The sequence below is a fragment of the Vulpes vulpes genome, chromosome 3 (assembly GCF_048418805.1).
Source record: "Vulpes vulpes isolate BD-2025 chromosome 3, VulVul3, whole genome shotgun sequence".
Classification (NCBI taxonomy): domain Eukaryota; kingdom Metazoa; phylum Chordata; class Mammalia; order Carnivora; family Canidae; genus Vulpes; species Vulpes vulpes.
Window position 1 is genome coordinate 111,675,242 of NC_132782.1, and position 21,455 is coordinate 111,696,696.

The 21,455-nt window shown below is 60.6% G+C and overlaps 2 protein-coding genes across 3 annotated transcripts in view; one reads left to right on the forward strand and one right to left on the reverse strand.

Moving 5' to 3' along the window:
• The first annotated feature begins 1,945 nt into the window (after positions 1 to 1,945).
• On the forward strand, positions 1,946 to 13,771 carry UBALD1 (UBA like domain containing 1). Its single transcript, XM_026003027.2, has 3 exons — positions 1,946 to 2,666; positions 5,900 to 5,962; positions 6,326 to 13,771. Exons 1-3 carry the CDS (start codon positions 2,397 to 2,399, stop codon positions 6,677 to 6,679), a joined length of 687 nt encoding a protein of 228 aa, XP_025858812.2. The 5' UTR covers positions 1,946 to 2,396; the 3' UTR covers positions 6,680 to 13,771.
• A 135-nt stretch (positions 13,772 to 13,906) lies between these two features.
• C3H16orf96 (chromosome 3 C16orf96 homolog) overlaps positions 13,907 to 21,455 on the reverse strand; it is a 37,927-nt gene continuing 30,378 nt past the window's right edge. For both annotated transcript variants that reach the window (XM_072751376.1, XM_026003031.2), the window contains 5 exons: positions 21,035 to 21,127; positions 19,975 to 20,155; positions 19,720 to 19,822; positions 14,889 to 14,969; positions 13,907 to 14,229 (listed from right to left, as the gene is read on the reverse strand). In XM_072751376.1, the coding sequence (XP_072607477.1) occupies positions 14,027 to 14,229; positions 14,889 to 14,969; positions 19,720 to 19,822; positions 19,975 to 20,155; positions 21,035 to 21,127 (661 nt within the window). In that variant the 3' untranslated portion in view covers positions 13,907 to 14,026. The remainder of the gene's footprint in view (positions 14,230 to 14,888; positions 14,970 to 19,719; positions 19,823 to 19,974; positions 20,156 to 21,034; positions 21,128 to 21,455) is intronic.

The following is a 21,455-nucleotide window of genomic DNA, read 5'->3' on the forward strand; positions in this document are numbered from 1 at the left end:
CAAGAGGATAAGGGGGATTGGATTCTAGCCTGTTTCTTCATCAGCCAAATGGGGCTTGGGTTCCCTAGAGTGGTCCAGATGGAGGCAAAGAGGTGAGTACTAGAAATGGTACAATGAGTGCTAGGCCCATGCTGAGCACTGTGTGCCTATTAATCCCCTCACTGGTCCTGGGATTGTGGGATTGTTCCACGCTCCTACCTCGGCTTCTACAAATGAAACAAGGCTCAGGGCTGCAGTAGCTTAACCAACATTAGTCATTAAGCAGCAGAGTCACGACTCATACATAGCCTTGTTTGGTTCCAGAATCCACTTCCCTTCCAGGACACCCTGATGCTGTCCCAGTGTAACAGTACCTCTTTCAGGGCCACCAAAGCAGCGGGCTCATACTAATCCATGCTTATGATGCTTTGTTAAGAAGAGCCATTCTTTTTTTTTTTTTTTTTTTTAATATTTTATTTGACACAGCGAGTGCACAAGCAGGGGGACTCGCAGATGGAGGGCAAACCAGCTTCTGGCTGAGCAGGGAGCCCGAATGCAGGCTGGATCCAGGACGGCAGGATCATGGCCTGAGCCGAAGGTGGACACTTCACCCACAGAGACACCTAGGTGCCCCTGGAGGAGCCATTCCTAACAAGACCAGAAATCTCCTGACACTATCAGCATTTGCAAAAAATGGCAGAGCCTACATGATCCCAGGTGGCTTAAGAGACCCCAAAACCTGACTTCCTGAGTGGACAGGTTACTTCTGCCCGGGCTGGCAGAGGCACCCACCTGCAAGAGAACAATGGAATCTGCTGCCTGCCAACAGGACAGGCCTTGGGGACTCTCGCCCTCAGAGGCCGCTTTAGGGTCTCACTGTGCAGGGTCCCCCCTCCCATCCGCATGCCCCAACCCTGCTCCACCATCCTGGGACTCCTCAGGCCCTGTCCACCAACCAGTCTCCCATTATCCTCCTCCCACTCGCCAAAGCCATAACCTCTGGGTTAAAGGAGCCAGGAAAGGCTTCCCCCACACCCCTCCAGTGTGGCACCAGGCCCTCCATCCAGGGCAATTCTAGTGTGGCGCAGGGTGGGGGGCACTCCACTAGAATCAGACACAGCCCAAACATCTCCGGATCCGGATTGGTCCCCTGGGCCACCTCGTGGACCCCACACTAACCCTAAAGCCAACAAACGACCGGAAGGCAAAGACCTCCCAATGAGGGCCTGTGTCAGCTTCCAGAGGGCACTTCCCCTATTTCTACCTGGGATTCGCCACACATGGTCCCAAACCACCCCGCCCCACCTGCGCCCCCCAGCCAACCCTTCTCGGTGAGCTCTCCGCAGTAACCCCGGCCGGGCCAGGGCAGGGCAAGAGAAGCGGCCCAAAGAACAGTTGCCCAACGGATGAAACCGGAGCTCAGGGAGCTCGAGGAACCAGGCCAAGGTCGTTCGGATCGGGGAGGGGGGGGCGGCGGGGTGACGGGAGCCAGACCTCTCCCCGCCTCCCCGCCCAGGATTCAGCTCCCAGCCCGCCCCGGCCCCGAACTCCAGACCCGCGACGTCACCCGGAAGCGGCGCGTGCGGAGCTGTAAACACAACCCGCGACCCCCCCCCCCGCCCCGTGCTCCCCGGTCCCGCCCCCGCCCGCCACGTGACGCGCCCCCGCCGGCCCGGACCCAGCGCCCGCCCCCGCTGCGGCCTCATTGGGCGGCCAGCTTTGTTTACCTTATATGGCCAGGTCCTAACACTCTGCAGCCACCCATTGGCCGTGGCCCGGCCTCACTCACTTGACGTCATTCGGGACCGAACGATGCAAATAAACCGGGGCATTCTGGGAATGGGAGTTCGGGGGGCCCCGCCGGAACTGGCTCCGCCAGGTCCTGGCGCCCGCACTCGGAAGCCAAGCCTTCCGGCCGAGCGCATGGGAATGTGCGTGGGAAAGTGGGAGCCCCGCGGGGAGGGGACCCCTCGCCGGCTTGTTCCGGGCACCGGCCTGTCCCCAAACGCTTCTCGCGCCTATTGAGTGCCCAGCTCCAGGCCCGCATCACGAGTGGGCCATGTGAGCTTGTGCTCGGGCCGTTGGGGAACCCGGAAGGCTTCCTGGAGGCGGTGATATATTGCAGAGCCCTAAGGGGCACATTCATCCATCCATCCATCCATCCATTCATTCATTCAGTGCAGGAGTGTTTACTGGCGCCTGCTGTGTGCCAGGGTTCTGGAGCCGTGCGCCCTCGTGCTCACGATGCATGCCAGGACTGCCAGTGCCCCCCGCCCCTAAGTGTGCGCGCGTCCAACGCGGAGGCCCGGCGCAGACCCCGCGGACCACCGCCCGCTGGCGCCGCCGGCCGGGGCCGCGTCCGGACACACCTCCCTGCGCCCCCCGGCCGGCCGCGGCGCGGGACTACATCTCCCAGCATGCCCCCGCGGCCCCGAGCCAGGCGAGGCTCGGTGAGTCAGAGCCGCACAGTAAATATTTGTATTAGCCGGAGCCGGCTCGCTAATGGTGGACGCGTGAGGCGGAGGAGCGCGGCGGCGGGAGGCAGCGGGCAGCGCGGCGGCGGCGCCATGTCCGTGAACATGGACGAGCTCAAGCACCAGGTCATGATCAACCAGTTCGTGCTGACGGCGGGCTGCGCGGCCGACCAGGCGAAGCAGCTGCTGCAGGCGGCCCACTGGCAGTTCGAGGTGCGCGGCCGCGCCGGGCCGGGGCCGGGGCCGGGGTCGGGGCCGGGGTCCGTGCCGCCCGCCGCGCGTGTGCGGGCCGGTATGGACACGTGCCGGGGCGCCCTCGGCCCGGGGTCCCCGCGCGCACACGCGGCTTGCGGGGTCGGCCGGGCGTCTACGCGGCCCCCGGAAACGCCGCCCGCGCGGGGTGGGCGGGAGGGGCGCCCCGAATCCCCGCCCCCCGCCCGCTCTCCCCGCGGCGGGGATGCGCGGACCCCCCCCCCGCCGCTTTTGTTCGGGTAACGGCCAGGGTGGGGCGGCGCCGCGGCCCGGACGGACAGCCTGCGGGCGGGCGGCCGGAAGGAGGACGCCCGGGGCCGCCCCCGCCTCGGGAGCCGGGGCCGGCGGAGGGCAGCCCGGCGGCGCCTGTGTCCACGTACATGTGCACTTGTATTTACGCACGCGCCACGCTACGTGTGGGCATGTTGGCGTGTGTGTAAACACGCAGTCCACCCGCGCGGGTGCGGGCTGCGCGTGTACCCCGGACGCACGCGTCGCCGTTCTGCAGATGGGGCCCACGCGGGTACACACCCGGGTGCGTACGGCTGTGTGTGGGAGCCCCGCGCTCCCGCTACGGCCGTGCGTCTGTGCACCCCGCCCCAGAGGCGTGCCCCGCTGGCGCCTCCGGTGCTGGCGGGGGAATCCGCCTGCATGGTGCGCGGTGCAGGGCGGCGTTCACACGGGCGGGAGGTGCGGCCGCCCCGGTCAGGACCCCACCCACTGGGCCTCCCTGACCCGTAGGCCACTAGTGCCCACAGCCTGTGCTGCCAAGCGGCCACCTGGCTTTGCCCAGCTCAACTGCCCCAGAAATAACCCAGGGTGGCATCTAGGGAAGAGGCCAGAGTCCTTGAGCTCCACCCCTCGCAGGTGTAAGGTCACTGCCCCTCCAGGGCCCAGGAGTCTGGTTTCCTGATGGGGAGCCATCCCAGCGAAGGTGTTTGGGCCTGCTGGGGGGGAGGGAGGGGAGTGAGCCAGGGGCCTCTAGGGCGCAGTTTCCGTGACTGGGATGGGGATCAGAATTCCAGCCCAAAGGTTTGGACAGCCTGGGGAAGCAGCGGCCTGCCCAGCCAGGGGGATCTTTGCTCACCAGCTTCTACCCAAGCTCTTAGGAGGGCTCACCGCCCTGCGTGGCCCTCATACCACAACATGGGAGGCTGCTTCCCCTCATCCTCCACCGGCCTCCCCTCCTCCTGGCCTGTTTTCTCTGCACCTCCAGTGTAGGAGTTGACCTCTAAAGAGTGAGTGGCCACTCCCTCGTGCCCCCCCTCCCCAGGGCCTGCAGCCCCACCCTGCAGGAAGCTCCCTAATCAGCCTGTTTGTCTCAAGGGCTAGATGTGGCAAAACTTGTAAAACCACATTCATGGTCGTTTGCTTGAGTCCCGCATCTGCATACATGGCTCCCTCCCCGCCTGGGCTGGGCAGCAGGGTGGGTGTCGGGTGGGAAGAGCCTAGCCTCTCAGGGCTCTCAGCCTGGCACCTGCTGGGCTGTCTCTCAGTGTGGGTTAGTGTCACTTCGTCATGGGAATTAAAAACGTAGCTTTGAGGATTGAAATACCTGGGGGAAAACTGTCCGCAAGAGGGGCAGGAGCTGCCTGCAGACTTAGGGGCTCTGGTGGCCCCTTGGGGTAGGAGCCATACAGCTCTGGGCTCCCTGAGTCTCCGTCTCACATCTGTAAAATGAGGGACATATGGGTACTAGGGAGGTTCACTTAAGGTAAAAATGGGGTGTGAACCCCCAAACCGTAGGTCCTTGTGTGAGAGTGAGTGGTTCCTCAGGGCTGCCCTGCCCTCTGTGGCCTCCGTCCCCCACCCCCCAAGGCTCACAATATACAGGTTGAGGGTTGGCCCAGCCAAAGGCCGAGTTTTTGGGTCAGAGCTCTGTGATTCGGGTGTTAATGAGGACAGGGCTGCAGGGGGAGGGGTACCGGTGTGTTTTAAGTGGTGGTGCTTTAAGGCAGCAGAAGGTGCTCACTGGGGTGCTCACTCAGGTGGCCTTTGGATCTGCACTTGGGAAGGAACGGTTTGGGTGTGTCCCCTGGGGCTCCCAGGTGGGAGGGAGTCCTGAGGCGTTACTTAGAGAGACTAGCACCCACCCCACCACATTCCCACACCCGTTCAGGGACACTGGGGTAGGGCATCTCCAGCAGGAAATTCCCAGAAAAATTCATTTGAATGTAAAAAAATAACAAAATACCAGGGCAAGCCCTGGGAGCCAGCTTGGGTGTCTGTGCTGGGGGCAGGGTGGGGAGTGGGGGAGGGATTGGGCAGGGAGCCTAAAGGGATGGCAGTGGAGGGGGCCGGGGCCAGGGCCTGGCAGGGCCAGCAGACCCTTCACACACTCTCACCCAGCACTTTCGCAAGAGCAGCTGGCTCCCTTACTTTCCTCAGCACCCATCCTGTAGCCTCCTTGCCAGGACAGACCAGATGCAGCCCCTCCCTGGCTCCCCGAGCCCCCTATTGCCGGTCCCCCCGGGGCCTCCAGACCAGCTTGTCTGACACGGGCCTTCTCAGCACCCTGGGTGCAGACCCCTTCCATCCTCCTCCCGCTCTGTACCTTAGGGACATTCCGGGGGAGGCTTGGATGAGTGGAGCACCCAGTGCCAGACCCAGACCATCCTTCTTAATTCTGGCTCTCCCAGTTGGAGCGTGGATCTTAGGTTATCCCGGCAAGGGATGGGTATCTGGAAACCACTGAGGCCCTTCCCTGGCAGGCCCCTGTGGCAAGCGGAGAGGGGCAGGCGGGTCGCAGACTTAGCATCTGAGAGTCTTTGCTGTGCCCTGGCTCATGGAGGAGGAAATTGAGGCTCGGGGAGTTGTCACCCATGGAGTTGGTGACAGTCCCGCTAAGATCTCAATCAGAGGCTGGCATCTGCTAAAGGCCTTTCCCTGTGAGAGCAGGAGAGGGTGCTGCCTGTTGCCTCCTGATGTCACAGTGACCACATCAGGTGTGTGCGGGCTGGAGGCAGGCAGCTTTGTGAGCGGCTTTACCACCCTCCACACCTGCCCGGGAGTCTGGTGCCTCCTTAAGGGGTGGCAGGCGTCAAGGGGCACGTCCAGGGGCACGCTGCCTCCACTCCCTTCTCCCACTCGTAGCCGGGCCCAGGGCCTCACCGAGCCCCAGAGACTCTGGAAACAAGGGAGGCCCTGGGCCCCAGGGGGCCTGAGGGTAATGACATCTGGCCTTCTTTCCACAGACGGCCCTCAGCGCCTTTTTCCAGGAGACCAACATCCCCTACAGCCATCACCACCACCAGATGGTAAGTGTCCCTGCAGCCCCCTGGGGCAGCTCTAGGGGGCACTCCCGGTTCAGGGTTTCTCAGGGTTTCGGGTGCAGGGCAGCTGGGCTCCCCTGAGGGAGGAAGCCCAGTGGCTCTGTGCAGCAGGGGCGGGGCCTGGGGGGTCCTCCAGGGACACTGCCCGTGGGTGTGCTGGGCGGGGTGTGCTGGGCCCGCCCGTCGCAGCTGGCCTATCCTCCGGGAGCCCCAGCTAGTAGACTGTCTGTGTCTGGAGCCAGGGTGCAGCCAGGAAGAGGCACAGAAGCTTCCCGTCCTGGGAGGCAGCAGGAGGCGGGGCCCTCCCGGAAAGGGGGCTCACCCCCCTCTCTGTTTCCCCCCCCACAGATGTGCACTCCTGCCAACACCCCCGCCACGCCCCCCAACTTCCCTGATGCCCTCACCATGTTTTCCCGTCTCAAGGCTTCCGAGAGCTTCCATGGTGGCGGCAGCGGCAGCCCCATGGCCGCCACGGCCACATCCCCCCCGCCGCACTTCCCCCACGCCGCCACCGCCAGCTTCGCTGCCCCGAGCTGGCCCACCACGGCCTCGCCCCCAGGGGGCCCACAGCACCACCAGCCGCAGCAGCCGCCCCTGTGGACTCCGGCACCCCCCTCCCCAGCGTCAGACTGGCCACCCTTGGCCCCCCAACAGGCCGCTTCAGAACCGAGGGCCCACCCTGCAATGGAGGCTGAGAGATAAGGGAGGCCCCTCCCCCCCTCCCAGAGGCCAGGACCCTGTGGGGCGGGGGAGAGGATGTCTCCGCGGGCCCCCTTCACCCTCTGTCTGCACCCCTGTTCCCCGGAGCCCTGGAGGGGAGAGACTGGACCCTGGTGCCAGCACACAGGCTGCCCGCGCACGAACGTGGAAGCGCAGGCCCGGGGCACCCGCCTTGCATGGATTTGGTTCAAAGTCGTCTTGGTGCTGGTGGACAGAACTTCAGAGAACAAGCAGCCTTCCCCGGAGGACTTGCTCGCCCTGCCCCACCCCAGGGGGCTCCGGAGAATCGCCACAGCAGCGGAGACTTGGCTGGCTCCTGCCTTGGAGCTCCTTGGGGCCGTCAGGCCTAGATCCCCACCCTCGGGAATGCAGAGCCTTCTCCGCATGTGTGTGTGTAGCTGTGTCTGTATTTATATGTATGTCGCTCTTCAAGAAGCAACCTAGTTCATGGGGCAGCTGGACTTTGCATGTTAGAGTGAGCCCCCAAGCCCCTTGCCCGCCACCCCTCTCCCCAGGGCCCTGCCCCTTTCTCCTACCCCCTTGTCAGCCAGTCTCCCTATTCCCTGCAGAGAAAAGAATTGTGGGAAACTCCAGGACTCTTCCCACCCATCCCCCAGCGCCTGCCTGCTGGGGCTGCCTGCATGCCTCCCCCAGAGCCCAGGGGTACCTCACACCCTTTCCCTTCCCCCTTTTAACAAAAGAGAAGAAAGAGTTCAAACCACCACCAGGCTTCTGTGGTCTTGCCTCGCATCCTGAGCTTTGCTGCCAGCTGGCTCCATGCAGAGAGGCAGGGTACCCCCCAGTCCCGCCTGGCTCCACACTACACTGCTTCTGTCTGCTGCTGTCTTTTCAACCACAACATGGCTCTGGAATCTTCCTGCCCATCCAAGGCTCTTCCCGTGAAGTTAGTTTCTGGCCTGTGTTCCCAGAATCCCTGACTCCTGCCCATGCTTCCCCCCGTCCACCTGGACTGATCCTGACCTCCAGGGCTAACAGTTGCCTTCAGTTTGCTAGGACCTTTCTTTGTGTCTTAGGGTCCCCATGGCTAGCTGCAGGCTGGACTCCCCAAGCCCAGCCTCCCAACAAACATGCCCGGTTGGCAGGGCCCTCCCCCAGGGAGGCACAGATAGCCCGCCTCTATGTAGAGCCAGTGAGGGCTCATGACAGGAACAGGACGAGCCCAGGGCAGAGTCCAACCTGTGGCTCAAGCCTTTGGTCACTAAGGAGACTGGCAACCCAGGGGCGATAGGACTCTGGGCTGCTCCCGACCTGGGCTGGGGCAGACACCTGCTCTCACCCCAAGGGAGGAGCCAGGGGTGCTCCACTCTGAGTCCCCTCCCCTTGGCTGCCCTTGCTGGGGAAGGGGCTTCCTGTGGCAGCTTCAGCCTTGCACCCCTTGTGAGGGGCTGAGCTTTGGAGAAGGGGGGAGGCCAAGGTCTCTGCCCAATCCTCAGTACCAGCAGACCTGACAGGAGCCCACCCGGGCACCCAGCCCATCAGTCAGCACCTTGACCTTTTGCAGGTGGTGCCTGGGTCAGAGAGTTTCTTGTTTCAGAAGGTCTGCTTAATGTGTCTGCGCTCCCCACCAGCAGCCGTGCCCTTGCTCCTAGGGATGGGGCTTTCTGACGAGGATACTCCGGTGTTGGGCACCTGGGCCGTTACCTGGCTTCCCCAGCTCAGTCTCCACCCTGCTGGACCCTGCATGGCTCCGGGGGCCACTCTGCTCTCTGGCTATTACTGAAGACCCCCTGCCAGGCCCCTGCTGCAGCTGCTGCTTCTGGAATTGTGTGCTCACCTTGAAATCCCCCTTCTAGAGGCCTCCCCGAGGAGGTCCAGAGGGGGAGCACAGCCCTGTGTGTGCTCCTCATGGAGAGGGGAGGGAGTGAAGGAGGGGCAGGGTAAGGGGGAGGGTATCTTGGGCCTCCTGACTCTTCACCACAGCCTTCTGATGGGAGAAAATGCTGAGGTAACTGCCACACAGCCCCGTCAAGGGGCAGGAGAGATGCAGAGGCAAGTATGTGGGGGCAGTTACCTGCCCTGTAGGGGTGCGAGTGCCTGGGCTATCCCAGGGACCCCATGCCTGGGATGGCTGTATGTGTCAGAGACTGGAGACTGCACCATCGAGAATCTGCATTCGTGGAGAACGAGGCTCACCTCTGGGCAGGCCACTGGGTGGCCTGTAAATGAACCACAGTCTTGCTACTCAGGCGTTTGTCAGAGGGGCAGGTCCTCAAGCTCCACGTTGAGCAGTGTTCCTGTACAACATCTCTGCTGAGTGCTGATCTGATGGGGGTGAGGTGCATTTTTGTTTCCAGGGGGCCACAGGGCTGGCTTGGAAGTGTCAGGTGGTCACATCAGGCTGGAAGGACTTGGGGTTCCTATAGGTCCTGGTTTTCTAGCCTGGGCACTGTGGACATTTGAAGCTGGATTACTGTCTGCTGTGGGGAGTCCTGTGCACTGTGGGATGTCGGCCTCCTGGCCTTCCCACGAGATGCCAGTGCATTCCCTAGTTGTGACAATGGAAAGTATCTGGACATGGCAAAATGTCCTCTAAACCCGGGGTTCCCATAGTTGGCTGCACAGTAGAGCCCCCAGGGAGCTCCGTAAAAAGACAAACCACAGACTCCCAGATCCCAAGGCATCAGAGTCCCTGGGGAGAAGCCTTGATGATATTATTTGGAACATCCCCCAGGATATTGGTGGATCATTAAAATAAAAACCACTTAATCATTTACCTTGAAGGGTAAACTTAAGAGAATATCAACTGTATGTCAAAGCTGTTGCGCAAACAGCTCCCAAGTGATTGTGATTCAAGACCCCCAAACCTGTAGGGTATAAAGGACCCCTGGGTGCTTGAGGCAACTGCTCTGGAGGAGGGTGCAGGAATCGGGTTTTTCATCAGTGCCCCAAGCAAGGTGGGAACCAGAGCAAGAGGGGCAGAGGGCAGGGCTGGGGCCTCCTAGTACTTTCCAGCAAATGCAGAGGCCCTGCCTAGTGTGCTGGGAGCCCCTGGTCTGTGCATCTCACCAGCAAGGGAAAGGCTGCAGAAGCGGGCCAGGTGAACTGGAGGGGAAGCCAGAGGTGAGAACAGAACCTGGAACCTTCCTCCACTTCTCTAAGCTCAGGAGCAAAGCTGAAGGAGTCCGTAACTGTTACATGTTCAAATGTAAACTGGCTGGAAAGCAAAGGTGCTGGTGCATGAACAGAAGGGAGCAGACCCAGCTGTCCTCTGCTGTCCTTCATCGCGCCTCCTGGGAGCTGCCCCAGCAGCACACATGGGAAACTGGCTTGGTTACCTCAAAGCCCAGCCTCTTCTGGGCACGGTCACCCCTACCTACCTGCCAGACTGCAGCTCAAATGACTGTTTCCAAAGTTCTGTTCTAAAAACCTTCGCATCCATGACACTGCTTGGAAGGATGATTGGAGCTCCAACAGTCTCCTTTCTGAAGAGTGGATGTGGCAGCCCGTGGGGTGAAGGTCTGGCCACCCCAGGTGACAGGCAGTGGGGGTTTCTTTCCAGTCTGCCGTGAAAGCACCTGGGCACGCTAACTTAGGGGTCTGCTGCTTGGCTTCCATGATGTTCCATGTCTTTCTGAATGGCATGCCAACACGTTAAAGTTGGGAGAGTTTGCACCAAAAGTCTTGCTTCTGGCTTCTCTTGGACATTCATGAACCAGCTGGCCCAGGTTCCTGCCAGGCCGTAACTGGCTGAAGCCGACTGTCACAGTGGGGACGCAGCCAGCCTGCCCCTGGCCGGCCAACCCACTCCAGTGGCCACAGACATGTGTATCGGGTTCCTGTCTCCTAATTGGTTGAAATCTGGAGGGAATCTTGTTTTGCACTAGGAAGAGCTTCCAAAGTGAAAGGCCTGCTGGGGGGGGGTGGGGTGGAGGGGGGGTTGGAGGGACAGCTGGTGGATGAATGGAGACCCTGAAGTGCTTTCTGTGGGCAGGCAGGGCTCCTCCTTCAGACAGCGAGAAGGGAAGGGCTTGTTCTCCCAGATTCTCTCGGATGAAGGGTCCCCAGGGTCCTTCCAGGGTTCTCTGAGAACACATTGTGGCTGGCCCCCAAGCCCAGCAGTGGGCGGGGCTGCCTTGGGCCTGGAAGCCTCTGAGGGGCCTTTATAGCAGGACTCATCTGAGGACAGATGAGTGCTTTGAGTCTGGTCGCTTCCCGGGGTCTGCGCTGGGGAGGCCGCCTGGGCTGGACAAAAGGAGATCTTTTGAGGCAAGGCTACTTCCAATTCCTGCATTTGGAAAGGCCTTCGGTTGCTTAGCCACAGCTTCTGTTTGGGCAACGTATGTGTTTCAAATGAGCCTTAGAATAACTGTACTCCTTTAGGGGAGCCCCAGGATGGCCGAGGCCATGTCACTGGCTCACACAAGGTGCTGGGAGCCTGTTGGCGGGGTTCTGCTCTGCCTTCCAGGGCCACTTCTCGGCTTCTGGGGGGCAACAGCTGCACATGTTGCTGGGATGGTTTTCTGTGGCTCCTGGTGAAGCCATGAGCAAGAGGAGGAGGGGACTGAGAAGAGAGGCCTTGCTTTGGCTCTCTGTGTGTGGTATGTGTTTGGTGGTTCTCTACGCAGAGCCCCCAGGACCAGGGATAGTCAGGGGTCCAGCCAGGGAGGCGGGTGTGCGCTGATTTTAGTGTCTGTAAGAGATCACAGAAAGAGGGACTCTTTCCTCCACTGCCAGCGCCTCAACTTCCCTCTTCTGGTGACTTGTCCTGGGCACTGGCAGTGCATTTTTTCCAGTGCAGATCATCTTGTTTAGGATACACATTGCTGTCATTGGTTGTTTATACCTTAGAGTTAAGGAGTTCACGGTCTTTGAAAGGGAGAAATGGTCAGTGACCCTTTGACCTGTGTTGGTGGGTTGTAGGGCCACTATGGGGGTGCAGGGGGGTCACCACTCAGCAACTCCATTCCAGCAGCACCTCAAAGCAGGACCCTCTGCTTGGCGAGAGGCGTCTCTCTCCCCTTCCCGCCCAGCTCATTTGTGCAGTGCCACACCAGGCCAGGCCAGGCCGTGCGCCTCCCTCCCCACATGACCGGCTCGTCCCTGTCTGTCCCAGGCAGACGGGGACCTTACTGCCAAGCCTGGCACTGCCACTGCCTCCCAGGCCAGGAGCCGTGTCCCCCTCACAGAGGAGGAGGCTGGGCCCAGGACCCTGTGAGGTTCCCACTCTGCTGACCCCATCCTCATTCTTTCTGCTCCCCAAGCACCTTTGCCTGCAGGGATGGGGTGGGCTCCCCCCCTGAGGCACCTGCCCTCGAAGCTTCCTGCAGGCTCCAGCCTCAGGCTGGAATCAGGGAGAGGCGAGCATTCTCCCTGCAGCTCCCACCTGCCACCAGGCCAAAGGCCAGCCAGCTTATTTCCCCACAACCTCTGAGGGAGACAGGACTGTTGTCCTCTGGCATTGCTCCTGGCTGGCTGCATTGGTGTCCCCACCTTCCGAAACACCAAGGAGCCTGTTGGAATGTGAATGGTTATGCGGCGACCCACCTGGACCTCACTCCTTGATGCCTGGGCTGCAGGAACCAGCTGAAGCACAGATTCCCTTTGTAAAACTGAGAAATGGCTGGGGAGGCAGCTTTCAGGGGACAGTGGGATGGATAGGAGGGTCTGAGCCTGGGTGTGTGGGGTGCCTGAGGGCCAGGGCCGCAGGGGACAAGCCTGGCACAGGATGCTTTGCCTGAGCCCGGGCCACGCCTCCCTGCCCTGCTGTGGAAGGCTGGAGAGCCGAGGCCTCCCTGAGCAAACCTGGGCAGGTCACATCACCACCCCTGCCCTCAAACCCCCTGTCTTCCCAGAATGCAGGGCTAGGGCACCTTAGGACTTTTGCCACGACGGAAAATGTAGCAGAGGCAAGGTTTGCTGTTGATTCTCTGCTGGGACTCGGCAGAGTGGTGGTGCCACTCTGGTGGTGCCACCAGTCAGTGGTTCTGGCTGGTGCTTCCGAGAGACTGACCCTGGGGTGGGGGCCTGAGAAGGGACCAGCAGGTCCCCCCACCCCCACGTGGGACAGACAAGACCACCCTCTAAAGAGGGCACCAGGCCAGTCACCCTCACCCACAGTCAAAAAAGTGAAAGATTTTATTCTGGGGAGAAGTTGCCAAAAATACTCATCTGTGTGTGACATGGGGGTGGGTGCAGGGTCTAGGTCGGCCCCAGGAATAGCTTGGCCTCATTTAGACGCAGTCCTTGAAGAAAGAAAAGAGAAGTCAGGGTCTGGAAGTGGGCACAGATAAGGAGCCGGGGACCGTTAGGAAGGAGCGGCACGCCGTGTGCCCAGACTGATGGCTGCCAGGCCTGGGTGTCCTGCAGCCCCGGCTCCTCTGTGGGACCCCTGGGCAGCGCACCGCCCCCCAACTCCCTTACCCGCTCAGGGGCCCTGGGGTCCTCTGGTGGATGTTGGTGAGAGGGAGAGTCGTGCCCCAAAGGGACACAGAGGGAAGTTTTTTTGACTTTGTGTAATGCGGTAGACATGTCAGAAGTACAGAGGCACAGAGGGCACAGCTGGACAGAGCCGGGGAGCGGAAAGGAGGAGGGAGAGGAGTCTGGAGGGAGAAGGAAGGATGAGCTGCCTGAGGTGGGGGTTCAAGCCCTGCGCACAGCGGCAGAGGCAGGTGCGTGGTCTGCGCTCCGGAGCTGCCCGCTAACCCGCCGGTGGGATGCTGTGGCCTGGTCCGTGTGGCTTCCACTGAGTGTACGGGCCGTTAGCATGGGGCCCAGGACGTCAGGCCTGTGTGATTCCGGCCCTCTGTGGGAGAGAGCAGTCCCGGAATATTCCAGGGCCACTGCTCTAAGCTCCTCACGGACTGGCCAGAAAGTAAATATAAACAGTCAGGTTTTAAAAATATCCAATTCATAACCGTAATTACTGGTGGGAATAATCAACATGAAATAAAAAAAAGGATGCACTCAGTAAAACTTGGTTCCCGTGAGAAACATGGTCTTGTTAGAAATAATGGCCCCCAAAGAAAACGTGCATGGGCAGTAGCTGTAATTGGAACAGACTCTGATGGAGCCATTTCAGCAAAATAAAAAGGAAAGTGACTGTATTTAAAAGCACGTTAGCTGGTGTGTTGAAAACTGGTCAAGAAATTATGTTGGCTTAGTGGAAAATTCAATCTAGAAAACTGCGTTCTCCACAAAGTGTAGGATAAGGAGGATTGTGTTGTGTGGACTTCTATGCATAGAGTTAAAATGGCCAGTGGGTCAAAAGGAGTCCCTTATGGAGGCTCCCGGCCAGGCTCCCGGCCAGGCTCAGGGCCAGGCTCTTCAGGCAGGGAAGGGGAGGGGAGGTAGGGGTGCGGCGCGCGGGGCTCACGGATTGGTGGGCTCCTCGGAGGGCTGCGTGCTGGCTCGGGGCCGTGGGTGCCGGGCGGGCCCTGGAGCCTGCTGGGCGGCCCGCAGGGAGGGCGTCAGTGGCGGGAGCAGTGGCAGGGGCGGCAGTGATGGAGGCCGAGCTGGCATCGTAGGCGGGGGGCCCGGGGCAGCTGAGCGCACGCTGCTGTGGGGGTGCAGGGCTGGGAGGGGCAGGAGAGTCGTGATGTCCCAGGAGCATTCCCAGGGGTGGGGGTGAGGCTGGCCTGATGGGATCATGCCCCATAAAGAAACGAGAAGCCAAGACATGGCTCACCCAGTCCCAGGCACCCTAAGCCTCCCTGGGATGGGGCGGTTTGACCCCGGATAAATGACACCAGTACAGACGCTGCCCTGGCCATGGATTTGGAGCCCAGGATCAGGGTTGCTGTGCCTCAGCTCCACGCCTAAGCCCGGGGAGCCGTGCCCACCTCCTGAGCTTGGCTGAGGGCCGCAGGGGAAGACTAGGGAGCTGTTGGGCACGCACGATGCTGGTGCAGGGGAGAGGCTTCAGGGGAGCCCCCACGGCCTGGTTCATGGGGCCCCAGCAGAGAGGCCCAGGACCACGAACAGGCTCCTTATCCCACCCTGGCAGCTAGCTAGAGACCCGCAGGCCCTGGGACGGCCTGGGCGGGAAGCCCCGTGGAAGGTCAGCCAGGAGCCAGGAGGGCTGCAGGCCACGGCCAGGAGCTGGGTGTGTGTGTGGGGGGGTACCCATGGGGCCTTCCTGTGCCCTGGCGAGGCAGGACAGGGGAGAGAGGCCTGAGGTGGGGCAGCGAACCCAACCCCGGGCTGGGCAGGGATTGGGAGGGCTGGTACTCACGCGGGTAGATGGCGCTATATAAGCTACTGGAGCGTTCCCGCTCGTAGGGGTTCCGAGCTGGGGGGTGCGGAACCTTCACAGCTGAAAAGGAAGAGGCAGGAATGGGTGAGTGTCCTGCGGAGCCCCCCACCCCACGCCTGCCCCATAGGTTCCCAGGCCTGCCTGCCTCCCACACACACCTGCCCCTCAGCCTTTGGGGAACACCCCTCCTCACACCTTCGGGGTCTAGAGTTTCTCGGGCCATAGACGTTCCCACTGGGTCCAGGCAGCCGCAGTGTCTCCACCCCCACCTTCCTGTCCCTCATCATGTGCGTGTGTGAATTTTTTTTTTTTTTTGAGATAAAATTCACAAGCCACATTAACCATTTATTTATTTAAAAAAATTTTTTTAAGTGATCTCTACAATCCCAAGATCAAGAGTCACATGCTCCACCAACTGAGCCAGCCGGGCGCCACACGAAATAACCATTTGAAGCCAGCACTTGAGTGACATTAAGTTCATTCCCAGTGGTGTGCAACCACTGCCTCTGCTAGTTCCAGAACAGCCCGCGCCCCACAAAGGAAACCCGGTGTTCACGAGGCACTCACTCCCCTTGCTGCCTCCCCCAGGCCCTGGCGGCCAGGAGTCTGCTTTTTGTCCCAGCCCTATGCCTGTTCCCAACCGACAGACCCACAGACCGGGGATCACACAATATTTGGCCTCTTGGGTTCTGGCTCCATCCTTCACCTCTGAACCCAAGGCATCCCTTCTCAGTGTCCAGTCAAGAATCTCCACGACTGGCAGCCCAGACCAAAGGCTGCACCAGAAGAGGTGGGACCATGGGGGCGGTGAGAGTGAGGAAAGATGCAGGGGAGGGCCCAGGCCTGGCTCTCAGGACGAGTCATGGGGGCACTGAGCTCCTTCCTGTGAAGGACACCAGACTGTTCCTCTGTCCTTCCCTGGGTGTCCTGACAATTTCTGCTTCGAATGTCCTTTCTTCAAAGAATCCTCAGCTCAATAGGGAACACCTCTCCCCAGCCATTCCTTCCCCCACTCCCATGTTTCATCTTACTGAACTTCTTGTTTATTTATACTTATGATCCTCCATGGGGTAGAAACTCTAAGGGAGCAGTGACTTTATCTTGTCCACATTGAGTCTTCCCAGTGGTATCTAAGAGGCCCCTGGCACCAGTAAGGGCTCGGGAACGACCAGCTGAATGACCAGGGCCAGGTGGCAGCAGGGTGTGTTGTGTGGATCTCCCTTTTATGGACAAACTCACTGTTCCAGCTGCAGGAGCAAAGGGAGCCACGAGCCTCCACCTGTTAGCCCCTCAGGGATTGTTAGCAGCTCTGGTCACTGAGGGGGCCCAGGGCCTGGCCCAGGGCAGTGCAGCACAGCATTTGTTCAGAAGCTCCCCATCGGGCTGGCCTGGACCTTCTCCGGTCTGCTTATTATCTGAGGGTCTCCGCTTGCTCCCCCTCCCCCATCCCTCTGCTAACCACCCCCATCCCCAAACCCAAACTACTCTCATTCCTCACTCAAGGTCTGCATCAGTTGTTCCTTGAGCCTGAACTAACCCCAGTGTGCTTTGTGGGTTCTGCGTACAGCAAATGTCCGGTTCAGGGGTACTCTCTGGCCCCCTGCTCTGACCCCCCACTTGGGACCTGGATCCCTCCATAGATCTGAGGCAGGATCAACCAACCTGCTGACCAGTGAGACTGTCACACTGCTTCCCTTCCAGGTGAAGGACGGGGGACCAGGGCCCAGTTTCAAAATTGAGACTCAGTGAGGCTTGGAAACCCAGCTCTGACCCAGCACCCCCCTTGAGGTCCCGCTGATGCCCTGGGCTCTATAAGTCAGAGCCTGAACTCACCACCTGACCCCCATACCTGCTCCTCCTGGACCCTCCCAACTTCCCAACTCTGGGACAGCCAGAAGCTGAGGAGTGGGGAGGCTTTCAAGAGGAGGGGACCCTAAGCTCCGGCAGATGAGGAAGGTTCTCCAGGGCTTTGGGGCAGGCACACAGCCTGGGCAGAGGCCCATGAGTGGGAGACAGCCGGGCTCACTGAGAGACGAGCAAACAGTTCTGAGACGCTAGAGGGAGGGGCAGACGGGGGACAAGGGGCCCCCTGCAGATTGGCAGAGGAGCCTGGACTCTGACAGCAATGCCCCTGAAATGTGCCCGTCTTAATCCCCAAAACCTGTCACTGTGTCACCTGACTTGGCAGAGGGGGCTTTGCAGATGGCATCGAGTTAAGGAGCCCGAGACAGAGAGGATCCTGAAGTATCCAGATGGCCCAACGTAATCGCAAGGCTCTGGAGGGAGGCCAGAGGGTGAGAGTCAGAGGAGGGGAGGGGAGCACGGAAGAGAGGCTGGAGGGGCACATCTTGAGATAGAGGAAGGGGCTGTGAGACCAGGAACGCAGCAGGCCCCTGGCAGGTGGAAAGGAGGCAGAAACACAGAGTCTCCCCAGGGCCTCAGAGAGAACCGGCCCTGCTGACACCTTGATTTTAGCCCTTGTAAGACTCATTTCAGATTTCTGACCTCCAGAACTAAGATAAAATAAATTTGGGTTAAGCCACTGGGTTTGCGGAAACTGGTTACAGCAGCCATAGGGAACTCATACTGACGGTTCTGAGCTGGGGAGCAGCCGGGTCACAGGGTCGCGGCACGTATTTTAGGTGAGGAGGTTTGAGGCTGGCACCCCGCCCCTGCCGCCGCCTCCTCTGTCCTCCCTGATCCTGCCTGAACTTAGCCTTCCTTCCAGGGCACTCTGAAAGTCCAGCCTGCTGACCACCAGCCTCAGTGCGTCCACCCCCCTCCTGTGGGGGCACCGGTGTTCCTCTGCCCTGGCCTGAGCTCCTGACTCAGTGCAAGTGTCTGGAGGGCACAGGCCGGCCAGGTGCCCCTCAGTGTCCCCTGTGGCTTGGCAAAGGGCTGAGTACAGGGCAGGGCACGTTGGACGGTGATCTGAATGGACGAACACATCCGGGGCCAGCCTGGACCTGGGCAGGGCTCACGCTGGCTCGTTTGGGTTTAGATTTTGAGACTGTTTTGGATTAGAATGTTCTTTTGAGTAAATAAATGAGGGATAAGAGCAATCCTGTTGACAGATCTGGCCACAGGCAGATTTCTGATGGATCCCTAATGCCAGTTAGACTTTGGTGCTTGTAGCAGGACAAAGCAGTTGAGGGGCTGTGATTCAGTCCTGCTTTGCTGCATGGGTCTCAGAATGAATGGGCCATGGGGACAGAAGCCCCCCGCCCCAGGTGACAGCCCAGGGGAGGTGGGCAGAGGGCCCTGTCCCGTGCATGAGCGGGAAAGGGCCCCTCCACCAAGGGTGCATGCGGCCCTCACCTGCCCGTTTGCACAATGCCTCAGCATATTGCTGCTGGCTGAAAAGAGGCAGTGCAGGCAAGAAATCGGGGCTCATTAAATATTAGCCACCATTGTTATTACCCTGCCTGGTGACCCAGCTTCACCTGAGCCTCCTCCTAACAGCAGATGCTGCCAGGGACCGAGCCTTGTCCGAGGGCAGCCATTAATGCCACGTGGGCCAGATCCGTGCTGGGGGACTGCAGGCCTCAGGCGGTGTCCCACCCACTTGGGCCAGGGCAGGGAGCTGCAGAGGGTTGACCAGTGGCCCTCAAAAATATATGTCCCCAGAACCTATGAACATAACCCTACTTGGACAAAGGGTCTTCTCGGATGTAATTAAGAATCCTGAGATGGCTCATCCCAGGTTAAGCTGGGCCCTAAACCCAATGACAAGCGTCCTTAAAGGAGACAGGAGAGAAGACCCAAGGGAAAGGCCACGGGAAGACAGAGGCGGAGACTGGAGGGACAGGACCACAAGCCAAGGACCGCGTGGCACCGCCACAAGCTGGAAGAGGCAGGAAGGAGCCTTCCCTAGAGCCCCGGGAGTGAGCACAGCCCGGGGACACCTAGATTTTGGACTGCAGACCTCCGGAACTGTGAGAACGTCTGTCGTCTCCAGTTCCCCAGTCTGTGGCCATTTGTTGCGGTCACCCCAGGACACTAACGTGGGCTCTTTGTCCTTTGACCAGCACCCCAATTAAACAGTCCCCTTTGCTTTCCTTATGTGTCTGGTATTTCGTCCTCAGGTCAATGGGAACAATGTGGGGCGAGAACAAATACCGTGGGCAGAACTTAACCCTCTCGCCACCTTGGGGCTCCAGGGTCACCCCCCACCCTGCCACGGGGCAGTGTATGGCTCCCAGCCAGGCCTCCAGGGTCTGTCCACATCTCTTCATCATGCCCAACCCCTTCCCAACCCCCACCCCAGGCCGACTGACCTTCCTGAGTTCCAGCTGTGCCTGCCTTCCAGCCACCACGGGATCTTTGGACCCGCTATGTCCTCCACCTGGACCGCTCTCTTCCCACCGGACCCAGCTAACCCCCCCTTCCTTCATCAGTCCTTCTCACAATTCTCCCGTCCCCAGCCCAGGATTCCTCTTTTGTGAGGCCACCTGGCACTCCTCCCTAGGCCAGCATCCTTTGTCACCAGGGTCCTAGCCTTGGGTCAGCTATTCACTGCTGTTCTAAACAATAGATCTTAGCCCTCAGGTTATTTGCTTACAGTCTGCTTCTCCCACTCACTATGGAAACCCGGGGCCACAGCCCATCTTTCTTTGCCCTGCCCTCTCCCCACCTCCCCAGTGCGTGATGCAGTGCCTGGCATACAGAACCCCATTTTTGCAAATGGCTGTGTCAGGACCCCCCAGTCCGGGATGGGGCCAGCTCTGAGCCCTGCCTGCATCCCCCCTACTCCCCAGCAAAGCCAGGGCACCCAGGACAGGGGCTCCCAGGAAGCCCTGACACCTCTCACCTGCCAGCTCCTTCTCAACACTGGTCAGAGGCCGTGGCCCATCCTGGCTGCTCATTCGGCCCTTGTACAGGATCCCATCCACTCCCAGAATGTCCACCTCGGCCTGTTGGATGGCCCAGGCCCAGGTCAGGGAGTGTCCTTGCCTGCTCCTCTCAGACACACAGAGGCCCAGAGGCCCAGCAGACAGAGCACAGCCACCCCCGCCTCCCCCCCATATCCCAAGCTTCCCTCACCCAGGGCGTTGGCCACACTCACGGTGTCATAGTCCAACACCTCGGGGTCCCCGTAGGGGTAGAGTGTTGACAAGTCATATGAGTTGAACTTGAGGTTGGTATCTTTGCCGGGGCCGTCACCCCAGTCCTGCTGGGACCTCAGCAGATCCAGACTCCTGTCCTGGTCTCCAAGGTCCTGGAGACGCTGTAGCCGCCGCTGTTCCCTGGGGTCGGGTGGGTAAGACAGCAGCCACTGGGAGGACCCTCTGCCCCGGAGGAGCATCAGGATGGGCCCAGGGCCTGCGCAGTAGCAAGGCCAGACTGGAATTTCTTCCAGCTTGGGTTTGGGGGTCCTTGGGGCTGCTGGGTGGGTATGGACAAACACAGTTGGGGCAGAGGGGAGAAACAAAGGCCTCTGCTCCCCCAGACTCAGCCATCCCCGGGGGCTCTGGTCTGGGCCACCAACAGAAGGCTTTTCATCCTTGATCTCAAGGAGTCAGGCACAGGAAGGTGGGGGTGTTGGGCACAGGCCTCCACAGCCATCTCCTCTCCGCAGCTTCATTGTTGGTCAGCCCTCACGTCCCCACCTCAGCCCGGGGTGCAGTGGGATGTCAGGAGGTTGAGGGAGGCTGGGGGTCCAAGGAGCCTGCCAGGTGTGATGGGACTCACAGGTCTAGGTGCCAGCTCTGCCACTTACTAGCTGTGACCAGGAGCAGGTGGCCGAAGTGCCCTGAACCTCATTTCCTTCAACCATAAGTCGTGGTGAGGACAGAATGCACCCCAAAGGGAAGGCCCAAGGACCCGCTGAGGCCGGGCAGGGCAAGGCGCTTAGCGCAGCCTGCGTGCGGTCACAGCTGGGCCTCCTCCTGGTGGCGGCGGCAATCCTAGCTCAGGGAGCCCGTGGGATCCAGACCAGACTCCTTCCCCAGTGGTCCCTGCCCATTAAGGGCACGCAATGAATGTGCCCATTCCTCTGGGCCACGATGCCCTCGGGCCATTTGCTGCCCCGCCACCTCCACAAATGGCTCCCCTGCAGACGGCTGGCGGGGCCCGGGGCCAGGGTCTCCAGGGCGCCTCTGTGCGGCAGACCCCAGCCCACCCACCTCAGCTGTTGCCACTGCAGGTACTCATAGGTGTTGGCGCTGGCTGGCCGCAGCCGCGACAGCAGGTGGCCTTTGCGGATGGTGATGAGCTGCCTGTAGGAGGTCAAGTGTTCAGCAGGAGGCCCCAGCGAGCGGCCAGCAGACAGCCCCAGGCTCCCTCCTCCTCCAGGAAGTCCACCCTTAAACCCAGCCTTCGGGCTAGAGACATGCACAGCATGGGGCCACCCTGCTAGGGCCCCAGTCATCTTTGACAGTCATAAAGGACAGCTGTTCTGGACATCTCAGTAGCTCAGTGGTTGAGCGTCTGCCTCTGGCTCAGGTCGTGACCCCGGGGTCCTGGGATCGAGTCCCACACTGGGCTCCCGGCAGGGAGCCTGCTTCTCCCTCTGCCTGTGTCTCTGCCTTTCTCTCTGTGCCTCTC